General features: G+C 41.8%; 1 protein-coding gene across 8 annotated transcripts in view; it reads right to left on the minus strand.

Annotated features, from left to right (window-relative positions):
- The window catches only part of LOC115207741 (paired box protein Pax-7), a 59,413-nt gene that overhangs the window by 12,127 nt on the left and 32,650 nt on the right, over positions 1-14,636 (minus strand). For all 8 annotated transcript variants that reach the window (XM_029775191.1, XM_029775190.1, XM_029775187.1 and 5 more), the window contains exons 6-7: positions 7,125-7,290; positions 6,327-6,520 (exon numbers count right to left, since the gene is read on the minus strand). In XM_029775191.1, coding sequence (XP_029631051.1) covers positions 6,327-6,520; positions 7,125-7,290 — 360 coding nt within the window. The remainder of the gene's footprint in view (positions 1-6,326; positions 6,521-7,124; positions 7,291-14,636) is intronic.

Genomic DNA, 14,636 nt, shown 5'->3' on the forward strand with positions numbered 1-14,636 from the left:
CACGCTTGGCATTCTCTCAACCAGCTTCATGAGGTAGTCACTTGGAATGCATTTCAGTTAACAGGTGTGCCTTCTTAAAAGTTAATTTGTGCAATTTCTTTCCTTCTTAATGTGTTTGACCCAATCAGTTGTGTTGTGACAAGGTAGGGGTGGTATACAGAAAAACCACATCCATATTATGGCAAGAACAGCTCAAATAAGCAAAGAGAAATGACAGTCCATCATTACTTCATGAAGGTCAGTCAATATGGAAAATGTCAAGAACTTTGAAAGTTTCTTCAAGTGTAGTCGCAAAAACCATCAAGCGCTATGATGAAACTGGCTCTCATGAGAACCACGACAGGAAAGAAAGGCCCAGAGTTAACTCTGCTGCAGAGGATAAGTTCATACCAGTCTCAGAAATTGCAGCCCAAGTAACACACACATCTCAACATTAACTGAGTCCAAATTTGGGATTTCTGGTTCCTACCTCTGTGTCTTTGTGAGACGCAGAGTGAACGGATGATCTCCGCATGTGTGGTTCCCACCGTGAAGCAGGGCGGAGGAGGTGTGATAGTGTCGGGGAGCTTTGCTGGTGACACTGTCAGTGATTTATTTAGAATTCAAGGCAGACTTAACAGCATTCGGCAACAATATGCCATCCCATCTGGTTTGCGCTTAGTGGGACTATTATTTGTTTTTCAACAGGACATTGACCCAACACACCTTCAGGCTGTGTAAGGGCTATTTGACCAAAAAGGAGAGCGATGGAGTGCTGCATCAGATGACCTGGCCCCACAATCACCCAACCTCAACCCAAGTGAGATGGTTTGGGATGAGTTGGGCCGCAGAATGAAGGAAAATCAGCCAACAAGTGCTCAGCATATGTGGGAACTCCTTGAAGACTGTTGGATAAGCATTCCAGGTGAAGCTGGTTGAGAGAATGCCAAGAATGTGCAAAGCTGTTATCAAGGCAAAAGGTGGCTACTTTGAAGAATCTCAAATATAAAATATATTTAGATTTGTTTAACACTTTTTTGGTTACTACATGATTCCATATGTGCTATTTCATAGTTCTGATGTCTTCACTATTATTCTACAATGTAGAAAATAGTAAAATAAAGAAAAACCCTGGAATGAGTAGGTGTGTCCAAAACTTTGACTGGTACTGTAGGTTATTTTTTTCAAGCTATTGCTCAGACTCCTTCCTAACACATAGAAGCCTTGAATTTTATGTCATGTTTAATAGTTTTCCTTTGCCCTAATCAGTCCTCTTGTGTGTGGACCTGTTTGATCCATTGCAGGTTTAATCAAAAAGGTCCAATATGTCTATTCATCATTTATTCACAGTAATAATTGTTGGAGGTACAGAAATGTGGTTTTAAGATGTGCTGTGATCAACAGCCCAGTACACCTGAGTGTGGGTGATAGACTGACTTGTAGCAGTATTTTCCTACATGGATTTATGTTATTTCACTCTGAGACAATGCATCGTGTCCCTCTGTATGTTATCCTCAACTTCAATATCCCTGGGATTTGTCTAAAAACATTGCAATGTTTGTATTTCATTACAGAGGGCTTCTTCCCTTGTAAGGTTTGAACACAAACTCTAACTCTAGCTCTTGGTACTGCTGGAGCCTCATGAGCAGCAGTTGTTTTCTCCCCTCTCCCAGCAGGTGTCCCTGTCATGCAATAAAGAGGAATTTAGCCAAAACGGCTGCCAAAGAACACATCTCCCAAGAATAACTAGGGCTTCAAAGGCTTATTTGAAGATAGTGGCCATAGAGTTGTATATGACCTGACATTGTTTCTGGGGAGGATGTAGACCACCTCAGCTTTGGATATGTTTCCTTTTACAGTGCTGCTGTTTCACCATGCCATAACCAGGTACAGCAGGCTCTGTAAATACAATGCAACTACCTGTGCTTAAAATGTGGAACAGATAAACAGTTCGAACTTGGAACAATTAGAACAAATGCAAGGCTACATTTTATTAGGACAAATGTACAATTGTATTTATTGTGCTCTAAGTAATTTCGTTTTTAAGGAATGGAGAGCAGAGAGAAGGGCATGTGTCGAGCTAAATTGTTGTTAATAAGTTCTTCAATCGCATGCCTTAACTATTTGCCCAATGACTTCCTGGTAATTAAGGCACTGTAAAAGGAATCCCAACAGAAGCTTTCGTCACAGCATGGAAAACTTGGTTACGGAGACAAAAGCACAGATTTGGATATTTATCTTGAAACAACTAGTTGTTTATATGTCACTATCCAGGTTTCCATCCAACAGTTTTATGCAAGTAATGTAGATGACAAATAAAAATAATCTTGCCCTTTTTTCCATAATAATAATCTGATCAGGTGCTCTCTAGCCAACAGTGTGCAGATGGAGCTGTTGGCTAGAGAGCACGTGCTAATAGAAGAGTATACACACTTGCTATATAACGCAAAAAATGTTGTGAGTTGAAAATGCGATGGAAACCAATTTAACTTGCATTTTTTATTAGATCCATGGGAATTTAAACGCAAAAGGTATTATTTGTGCACTTCGTCATCACGAACAGTTTTCATCTGCTACAATTTAATTTGAGGGAAAATGCTGATTTTTAGATATAAATGATTTAAGAATATTCACCAATTGGATGGAAACCTAGCTATTGTGGGCATTTAGGGTCATTTAGACTTCAAAAATATAATGTTTCAGAAATTAGTTTGGGAAATATTTGTTGTGAAAGAAATCCTATCAGGCCTTCAAACCAAAAGAGTGCCAGTTGATTGACACACACAAATATTTCTCCATCAAAAAAGCAATAATAATGTTTTCAGCCACTGCTGATATTTCTGCTCCCTGCCTCCACCTCATACTCCTGGCCTTTCCTCTATCCAACACCTGCTGTGACACTAGATGAAACAGGACCAACACAACATCTCTGTGCTCATACCTCTAGCCCAGCCAAGCACAGCTTAACCCACCTCCCCACCCCTGACATAGCTAGCGCCTCTCTCTCGCAAACCAACCAAATTTATATCCCACACGACAACAACCCCAGTGCATGTGCGGATGGCTTTTCCAGTGGCTGTAATGGGAAAATGTGCGCTGTCGGGAAAGGTTATGGGATTGGGATGGGTGCGAGGACCTGTCGGCAATGCTGAACGCAGCAGGATTCCATTATAAACTTGGCAGTTGGCCACCGCAGCCCATTTACTGGGAATCACAGAATTTTTGTCAATCTTTACCAGTAACGGGTAGCCCATCAATACCAGACACTAGAGAAAATAGCTCACACATACCAACACACAGGCATATCTCTTCCGGACAGATGCTGTCTGAAAAACCACAATATAAAATTCTCATTTCCATCACGATGGAGAGTCTATTTGTATAGTTTTCCATTACATAGAGGAGAGGAAGACAGGATAGTGAAAACATACAGTATATAAACAACCTAATAAAAATCCCAGTCTCAATCTATGTCAAACTAAATCTATGTCAACAACAAATCTCTAACATTCCAGATGAGTTGCCTGAATGAACTGGACACGACATCTGTTTAACTACAGATAGATAGAGTTAGACAGGCTGAGTTGTGTGTTTGTATGTGTGTGTGGTAGTAGGTGCGTTTGTTTGTGTGTGTGTGAGTGAGTGTGTGTATGTGTGTGTGTATGTGTGTGAGCACCTACTACAGCAGCAGGACATTGAGGGAGTGTGAACTCTGATTCCTCTGTCAGAGAACATCCATCTCTCCACAGTGAAAGAGTGATAGAAAAGCCACATGTTTTCCTGTTTTAAACATCACTGCTACATACTATTTACTTTACCACAAATATGACAACTAATACAATACATTAACTCACATTTAGCTTAAAATTAACTACCAAAAAAATATTTTCTTCTGGTTCAATATTTAAAAAAATTCAGACCCACTTTATAGACTAATTGAATATTGAAAATCCTGTTTCTACGATTATCCAAGGTCCTAATCCCCAGTGCTAAACAGGAAACATGTATTATCCAAACACATAGTGGAATGCCTAGGAAGAAAGGGAGAGAGCTGCTGTATCGTCAGCCCGTATTAAGTACTGGAGAGCCATTAATGGAAAAAGCATTCCATGTTCCTGGTGTTTTCTGCAGGTCTGCAGTGAGAGCATTAGCACTTAAAGCCCCTGTGCCATGATTAACAATCAAACACGCTGTGAGCCTCCATGTTATCCTCCGACGCTCCAGCAGGAGAGAAAATCTCTGTTTTGTCACCAAAATCCTTAATTATTTATTCTCTGAAGAAAGAGGGGTAATACCAAGAATGTTTCCAATCTGCTTTGAGAAATATTTGAAGAAGAAAAAAATCCTAATAAAACACGTCTGAACGAGGGGGTAATTGTGGACAAATGCAGCATTGAAATTCATTTTCAACTCTTTACACACCATTTCAATCTTATTTTCTGCTTGTTAACCACATCTTATTGGTGAGGGTGGGCAAGACTGGCCAGTATTGATGGGTAATTGTGTATAATTCACTTCTCAGACACGATTTACATCAATACAAATGTTTTTCCATTCTGTGCTACTTAAGGCTCAACCCCTTCCATAGAGTAGTGGTTTAAATGCTTATTAATGGAGGTGCCCAAAGAGGATAACATGGAATCCCCAGTTTTTCAGAAACACACCAAACACACGTTTGTTTTACTATCCTTTTAGGGACAAAACAATTGGTTCCCATTAAAAATCCTATTTTTACTAACCCCTAACTCTAACCCTAACCCTAAACTTTAACCCTAACCTTAACCGCTAACCGCTAACCTAACTCCTAACCCTAACCCTAACTCCTAACCCTAAACATAACCCCTAAGCCTAAAATTGCCTTTTTCCTTGTGGGGACTGGCGAAATGTGCCCACAAATGTTCCTTGTTTTACTATCTTTGTGAGGATTTCTGGTCCCCACAAGGATATTAAAACCAAACACACACACACACACACACTCACACACACTCACACACACACACACACACACACACACACACACACACACACACACACACCCACACACACACACACACACACACACAGGGGCAAAGCAATTGCATTTTATATGACAGAAGAGGATTGCTCGGTTAGAGGGGAATCTAATGCCTCCTATTGATTCAAACCCCAATTAGGACAGCAGCGCATCTAATTACTCTGCCTAATGCTCCACAGTGTTTTCACTGTGTGTGGAGGGCCGAGCAGAGAGGAGAGGAGAGGAGGGAAGGGGAAGCAGCATGACTGGGAGGGTTAGGAGGCCATGGAGGGCAGCAGAGTAGCCCTACACAGCCACCCATATATTCACAGCCCCTCCTCTACAAGCCTACTGTAGCTCTGTAGCTACAGATAGACCCAGTCCAGGCTGGGAGCTGAAGAACAGTGGTACAAGATGAATGGAATAACATAGTACTAAGACATACCAACTCCAAACAATTACTTGAAGAAGATTAAGCGCCTACATTTCTAAGCTTTAGCTAATTATTTCATTCACATGTGTTTCTCATGTTCTGAGTAAGATTTTGGTGTCCCAGGAAAGTGGAAACTGCTGTTTTGGAGCAGATGTGCCTCTATCAAGATTAATTTTAATTTGTTGATGTTAATCCAATTGTTTTAAAATTGTAGCAATTTACATGAGCCAATGAAAACCCAGAGCTTTAGAAGCTAGAAGAAAAGACCATGAATCGACATACAGTATTACTTATTAGTTGCTTTTGGTTCAGCAAATTGCAATTATATACATCATTTAAACCTTGGGTCATTGAATCATTTAAATGGTCAGATGGTAATACCATGTCTATATCAGATTTTTTGTTGTTGTAAAAATTTAACTTTATGTAGCTTACAGCAAAGCCTCAGGAAGTGAGGGTGCTGAGGGTGCTGCAACACCCCCTGATAAAAATAAAGAAATACAATTTTAAGTGAAAAAATTATGAAAATAACAATATACCACAAAATTTGTGAACTGGGCCTTTATTAGTCCTGTATTAGTGGAGATAAATACTCCTCAGCACCCCAACCCAAAACATCTTCCCACGGCCATGGCTTATGGTACACATCAATTATTGTTACTGCTTGGATAACCTAAACTACTAAAATGTATGGATTTTTTTCACCCATTATTTTCACACTGCACAGAACACCGGAAGAATTATCAATGTGAATTATCACTGTGAATCATTGTAATGTTTGTTTATGTGTCAATTAATCCAGTAAGGGAAGGGTTGCCAACTGCCGATTTTATAGACAAAGAAAATGTAATTCGATCATTCATTCATCAAAAGAGGTGATACGGAAGAAATAGGGAGACGTGCCCTTGGCCTTGAACTGACCTGTGGGGAGAGGCCATTGCTGACGGGGTTCATGTGATTGCTGGCTGCTGATTGGCTCATGAAGCTGTCTGAGTAGCTGGAGAAGCTGTGGCGATTGGACGAGAGGCCGTAGGCGGAGCTGCCGTCAGAGAGTCCTCCCTGGTGCATTGAGGACGGAGGCAGGGGCTGGGGCCGATGCAGCGTACTGCTGCCATCTGAACCAATAACAACAACACTGAGTGAGGATGTGAGCCAAGAGAACCACAACCAAATACACTGCACACATAAAGTTCAGCCTTGTTCACAACCCTGAAAAATTATTTACACACCCCAGCCTTTAGAGACTTATGTCCCAAAACTAACCACTAAAAGAGATACAAATGTTGTATTACAAAAATGCTCAAAAATGAATTTAAAATTGTAATGTTTTAGTGGCTTGTGCCTCAGACACCATGTGACTCTTTTTCATGTGCTTTATGTAGGTTAGAAATATTCTGCTCATGTAATTGGTAGCAAACTCCGTCAAAACCTTAGGCTGTTTCCCTGTCATCATGTAACAAAGACTTGGCTGTATGCTTAACAACTGCCTGTATGAATCCTATATGTAGCATATAACTGCTATATGATATAATATTCTGCTAAATGTCTAGCAGATATACCTTACATATTTGTAGCTCAAGTGCTACCTAGATTAGATGAAAACACAACCATATATACAAACATTTGAGCCTGAAACATAGCCTCTGGAATAAGCAGATGTGGAGGCTTGTGTGTGAGTGTGTGCGAATGTGTGTGTGCATGCGTGTGTACGGGTCTTACCCTGTGACAGTGTAGTGCCGGGGTATGAGGACTCAGGTAGCTGGTAGGTAGGTAGGCTGGGCATCCCTGTGGGCGGGAAGCCTCCAGGTAACAGGTGGTTGAAGGCAGCCAGCTGATTGGCTCCTGCCTGCTTGCGCCATCTGGCCCTTCTGTTGCTGAACCACACCTGGAGGGAAAAACACAGATGAGGACGATGGAGAGGACAAACTACAGAACGAGAAAGAGAGAGAGAGAGAGAGAGAGGAGAGAGAGAGAGAGAGAGAGAGAGAGAGAGAGAGAGAGAAAGAGAGGTACTTCCCCTCAGGTTTGCTCCTCTATGATAAACCGTCTGTAAGAGCTAAGCACTCTCTCTCAGCAACCCCTAGGTTGTGCATACTAGAATATCCATTCTCTTCCATTCATTCTAACACCATTCATCTATTACCAAATCGATATATGATTCTCAGAATACTCCAAATGAATTTACTGTGTGGTCCTGCCAGCTGTGATTCATCTGCCTGTTGCTGTGAGAAGTGGTGGTGGTGGTGGTGGAGAAGCTAGCTAGTCCCTGTGGGAGCCGGAGCCAGAGCCAGAGTCGGTATGGAGGCTCAGTGGTCTGTCCCTGTTTTTCTTCTTAAGTGGCTGAAGCTGTGATCTGTGTCAACAGGCTGCCCTAAGCCCTCTTCAGAGGGAAGAAGTCATTAAGGGGTCAGAGGTAGGGGCCACAAGCAGCAGCATCAGACATCTCAAGTATGTTTGTGAACCTATTAGACACTTGGAGGGAGGCCATAAAGAATGCCACTACAACAGTACACACACACTCTTACTCTCTCTCTCTCTTTATCTCTGTCTCTTTATCTCTCTCTCTTTTAATCAGATACATGCAATTGCAAATATATACCAAGTGAATTATTTCAATTATATTATAAAAGGTGGATGGATTTAGCAGTTTATTTGTAATCGACAAAAACCATAAATACATATTCCTTTGCACAGTCTAGCATGTAAATAGCTCATCCTGTAGATCTTAGTCTTCTTAAGATATCTAAATCAAATGTAGAGTTGTACCGAAATGCACACAAAATGTCCATCCCCATTATCAACTTTCAACCACGAATGCACAATGTCAACTCCCTGAATGGGAGAGACTAAAGAGGCTCCTTTTAAACTGCAGTGATTTACACATTTTAAAAAGGCTTCTGCTTCAACAAAACATGAATATAATCAGGCCTTTTGAAAAGAGCAGCCATACAGCCAGCAACCTGTTCCATTTAACCAAGACAAGGCCTGGGCCCAGTATGTGCTAAAGGTTGAAGGACACTGATCTATGCCTCGCACTGGCAATTCATCAGAGTTTAATACACTGTCAGTGCAGTTCATCTGCTGTTGTGTTTCAAACGGCCTGGCCTATTGTGAAGCCAGATGAAAGGATTGGACAAAAGGGCTTCCATACGCCAGGCAGAACACTGGGCACAAAGAGGGGGCGTCCCTTTTAAACAGCTCTTAAAGAGCCTAACTTTCAAGGGAGTAACACAGGGACACACTCACTGCTATTGGGGCCTCTCCTTCTCCTGAACACAAACATATGCTACACATAAACTCACATACACAGAGATCTCTCAATCACAAAAAGAGAGATCTCGGTTTGAATTGTGTGTTATACTACAGAGTCAACGCACTGTATCTCTTAGGCCTTAATCATGTCTGCATCTAGTTTCAATTTCATCAAGAGCGTCTCGTGATAAAAAAGTGAGACTGAGATGTCAAAATACCCCACTGTACAAGCACTCGCAAGAATCAAGCCTCACAACTTCTAACTCTAACCCCAACCAACAGGGAGCCTCTTCTGGAAGCAGATCATTTCCTCACACTTTCCATTCAACAAACAACCTCTTCCAGACCAAATAAAGCACTGCGAGGGCTCAGGGCTCTCCTAGTGCCCCCACTGATATGGCTGCTATTGGGATGTAGTGGAGCGTGGTGCTGGTTCTGAGCTGGAGCTGCTGATTTCCCGCTGGGCCCAGACAAACAGCTGCCTGCTTCCCGGGATTGGCATGGGGATACACCCCTTCCTTCCAGAGACGCCCAATCACCTGGCCCTGCATTGCCACCCTCACCTCTGACCTCTGAAGCACACCCCACCCCTCTTTAAACTTGCTTATTTTTATGTCAGCCAAGCCACAGGCAGGAGGTGTTCCATCATGCCATATACAAAACACACAGAAATGCTTTTGCCACTTTCTCTTGTTCCTTCACTTCACTTTTCTCTTTCTAATACTCTGTTTTGTTCTCTCTTTTTCCATCTTGCTCTCTCACCAAAACACATTACCAAACTCTTGTCATATGAAATCCTCAGATACATAATTCACACAATTTCCTGATAGAATGTCCCTCCCCTCCTCGTCAGTATATAATGACATAATAGGATGTAGTTCAGAGTGGTGTATGGAGATGTCTCAACATCTCACTCCCTGCCCTGTGGTCTCCATAGCCACCCTTCTACCTTAATGAGAGGGCAGCCTGGGAAGAGTATCTGTCTAAGTGAATTTAATCTGAGGCTTTGAACGAGCCCGCCGCGACGCCGATCTACTCAAGTCAACTAAAATGCCAAAGGCTGCAGCCCTATCGAGTTAAAGCTGGCAAACATTGGGCCCAATGTGCCCAGGTCAATACCGTATTGTTGGGCGAGAGGGGGTCATGCGTCACTGCTGCTTTAGAAGAGATGGAATGTTTTACTTCAGCAGCCATGGGTTTTACAAAGACATTTGGAAGTAAGCATTTAAATATTTGTTATTTGAAAAGACAAGTCGTTAAATATTGGAATGTATTTGAAAAAACTCAAATACACTGACTCAAATATACTCCCATGCATTTAACCCAGGTATTTGAAAATACTCAAATAGTAGACTATTTAAAGACAATTATTTGAAAATACTTCCAATAGAGGTAGTTGATTTGGGCCACATTATTTGAAAATACTCAAATACACAGAAAATGTAGGGACAGATCAACATTGACTGGGGAGGATGGGCTGGTCCAACTCCAGGTGTCATAAAAAATTCTATAAAAATTCACATGACCCTCCCCTTGTACTGAAAAATATACACCCTCCCCCATAGAATGAACTCAAAATAATGTTTAGGACCAAAAATAACAATAACTGTAGCGACCATGTGTTTATAAACGTGGATATCGACTTCGCCACTTCAGCATGCTTTTGTGGCACAGTCGCTGTCACGCAGGGCTACGGGCCAGAAGGTTGAGGGTTTGCTGACCACAACAGACAAGCTCACTCTCCCTGCCTGTTTCAATACACTACGATCAGAGCCGGCTGCAGACAATGATGAGGTAGGGGGGGAATCAGATTCTCAACATGTTGATGCTATATTGATAATTATTTCAAATATACGCAACGAATACCCCTCCAACAGGTTTCTGTGCCAAAGCACCACACAACCAATAAACAAAGCATACCAACTTCAGGCCCGTCAATATCATGGTTTGTGTTTTCAACACCACAATAAATAGACTATGTCAATCTCCACAAACAGAAACGACATCTCTCCCTACCTTTTAGGCTTCTCCAGTATCAAAGGCTTGGCTTGACAATCTCTGAATGTCATTAAAGTTTTTAGTGTTTTGTAACAGATGTCTCTTTCCATTCATCAATTGGCCGCTGCACAATTTGGATTGATTGATTGATTTTATTTGTCAGTTAAAAAATACACATATACTCAAATAACTTTTTAAGTGACCGGGATTGTACAATAAAGTCAGGGACTTATTTCCATTGTGGCCCCTATTTTTACATAAATACAATTACATAGATACAGACACATTACAGATACGAAAAAATGCTCAACCTCCAGATGAGTACGAGGGGAGAGTTTAAGTACAATTCATACAAGCTTGTTTGGCTGGTAGCGTATACTTTAGATGTTTGGGGCTGCTGGTGAACCATGATGTGCAGGCATAATCAAAGTGACGCTGGACTAGCACACTTGCCAGAGTCTATAGGGTGTCTATAGCTAGGTTTCCATCCAATTGGCGACAGATTTTCATGTGAATATCATGTAAACAATATGCCATTTCAGAGTTTCCTTTAGGAAAATTTGGCGCTAGACAACATGACAGGGAAGATTTTAATTTCCCGTACATTTGAGAAATGTAACGGACATCCATATGCATTCAGATCTGACCTTGGGCAACCAGCGCCATCAAAAACGAGGCATGTTGGCCAAATGAGACACATTTACATGTCCTTAAAAACAGCTATAACAAATTACAAAAACACTATTCTTTGTGTGTCGGTGTGTAGCATATGCAAAACTATAGCAAATTTATTTTTTTGTTTTTTATGCTACAATAATTGTCCACCTCACAGTTCAGCTGTAGGAGAGTCGGGAACTGAATGCATCAGGGCATTGCAAGCATAGGCCTATATGGCCTATATGATATGAATATTTTAATATACACTACCGTTCAAAAGTTTGGGGTCACCTAGAAATGTCCTTGTTTTTGAAAGAAAAGCACATTTTTTGTCCATTAAAATAACATCAAATTGATCAGAAATACAGTGTAGACATTGTTAATGTTGTAAATGACTATTGATGGAATATCTACATAGGCGTACAGCGGCCCATTATCAGCAACCATCACTCCTGTGTACCAATGGCACGTTGTGTTAGCTAATCCTAATGCATCATTTTAAAAGGCTAATTGATCATTATAAAACCCTTTTGCAATTATGTTAGCACAGCTGAAAACTGTTGTTCTGATTAAATAAGCAATAAAACTGGCCTTCTTTAGACTAGTTGAGTATCTGGAGCATCAGCATTTGTGGATTCGATTACAGGCTCAAAATGGCCAGAAACAAAGACCTTTCTTCTGAAACTCGTCAGTCTATATTTGTTCTGAGAAATGAAGGCTATTCCATGTGAGAAATTGCCAAGAAACTGAAGATCTCATACAACGCTGTTTACTACTCCCTTCACAGAACAGCGCAAACTGGCTCTAACCAGAATAGAAAGAGGAGTGTGAGGACCCGGTGCACAACTGAGCAAAAGGACAAGTACATTAGAGTGTCTAGTTTGAGAAACAGACGCCTCACAAGTCCTCAACTGGCAGCTTCATTAAATAGTACCCGCAAAACACCAGTCTCAACGTCAACAGTGAAGAGGCGACTCCGGGATGCTGGTCTTCTAGGCAATTTTCTATCTAAATATTTTGTATAAAGATAAGCATTATATTGTCAGATTATAGGAGTAACTCTGGCAGGCCTGAAACATTCTTCCTCACCTCAAGTTGAACTGTCGTAGTCAGTTGTTGCGCTGGGGCGGACTGCCTTCATATCATAGCCATGCAGTAGTTAAAACTTATGAATAGCCACACCATAACAAACCTTCAGAAACATTTTTTAAAACTTTATTAGGGTAATATCAAAAGTAAGTCAGGTCATTGTTTATAGGGAAAATACGAGCAGATGAGTGAATGTAAACCAGGGAAAAAATGCACTACCCTCCCCTGTGCCCAATAAAAACCACATGAAATTCCCAAAGCAAAATATTAAGTTTGACAACCCTCCCCTATTTTGGACCACCCTCCCCCCAGTGAATTTAGATCTGTCCGTAAGTATTTAAAAAACAAATACCAAAATATACATGTATTTCAATCCAGGTCTGTTAGGCAGGCATGCGTCAGACACACACACACGCACGCACGCACGCACACACACACACACACACACACACACACACACACACACACACACACACACACACACACACACACACACACACACACACACACACACACACAGCCTGCAGCTGAGGAGGATTTGAAGCTGTACTCTGGAACCCGATCACAAAGTCACCTTGGATGACAGATTCTCCTCTGCTCTCCCCAATCCGGTTTAATTCCTCTACACTACAGAGAGAGAGAGCTTCATCCCTCCTCCATGTCTCCCTCCATATGTACCTCAAAGTCTGCATCTACAGCATCCATGTCAGTCCTGTTTTGTTTTGTCAGTGTAAGAGGTTTGCTGGTTGCCTGGCTTCCTCTATACTGGGGCTAACATGGACTCTATGTGTGAATCCCTGCAAGATACTGGAGGAAGTTGGAGGGTGGGGGAGGGTAGAAAACCTGGGGAATCACCACATCTCCTAGGACTAGAGCTTACTGGAGCCTGGGAGACAAAAAGAGACCCGCTTTAAAGCGGTTGAGCTACTGAGCTGAGCTGAGCACAGACATGAAGGGGGTGGCAGGGACTGTAGTGGGGGCTGGGGGACATGAAGGTTGGAACGAATGTCAGGCAAGTTGAAGGTCCTGAAAACATGTCCCCGGGTCTACTGAAGTGAAGGTGGGGAGAGATAGGTGTCAACAACAGTTGCTTTGATGTGGCATATACATATCCTTTAATATAATATCTTATCTGAGAGAGTGGCATTTGCCTGGGTCTGTATTCCACCGTTTCCCTTGGTCTCACTCAATAATAAACATAACACAATGGAATCTACAGAGCTGAGGATCTGATTCGGTAATCACTGATCCTCGATAACACTAACACAACACTGCATGACATTACATTGCATTCAAACCCTTTCCAAAATGTCCTTTGTCTCAAATAGAATCTAATCGTCTTCATTTAATTTCAGACAATCGTGAAGAGCGTTTTTGAAAGGGAGTTATTGTAAGAATGGTATGTTTCTTAAGCCAACGGTGCCACATGTACACATTCTACAAAGTGAACAATACGCCACAAAAACAAGGACGAACCCTCCTTCTCATGTATCTTCAATGGCGCACTCCACAAACACACAACGAACACAGTAGTGCAAAGAGGCGAAACAACATAGAAATCCTCATTGGTTTTATACCACGTACTACCCACCCTCACTAGCTCTTGCTGTTTCTCTCTATGCCTGCCTGCCTCGCTGCCTGCCAGACTGGCACTATGCTAATTAGAGTAGCCGGGAGTGTGAATTTGAGAGGAGAGTGGGATTAGCTCGATAACTATCAGGAATACAGAGGGACTGAAGGAAAGTCATTTCATTTCTAATAATAAGAAACTGTTAGAACATTCACACAGATGCATTGCAACAATTTCTCCTCCACAATCTACATAACCCCTATTTATTCCTTTATGGAACCGACATAAAACCAGACTGGTGGAAACATTGATGACTGTTGGGTTGGGTGGGCTCTGCCATTGTTACTCCTGAATCCTACTATGCCGTTCTCTCCTGCCATTGGTAATCACCCAGCGGGACAACAACCTAGTAAATCTCTATTTAATCTCTATTTCACATCTCTATAGCATCATTATGTTTATCCTAAACTAAATGAAAGGAATAAACACTCAGTGGCCAGTTAGCATTAGGTACACCCATCTAGTTCCGGGTCGGACCCTCCTTTGCCTCCAGAACAGCCTGAAATCTTCAGGGCATGGATTCTACAAGGGGTGGTGTTCAAACGTTGATCAGTTGGTATCAAGGGACCTAAACGTGTGCCAGGAAAACATTCCCCACAACATTA

Source organism: Salmo trutta, chromosome 14, assembly GCF_901001165.1.
Source record: "Salmo trutta chromosome 14, fSalTru1.1, whole genome shotgun sequence".
Taxonomy (NCBI): domain Eukaryota; kingdom Metazoa; phylum Chordata; class Actinopteri; order Salmoniformes; family Salmonidae; genus Salmo; species Salmo trutta.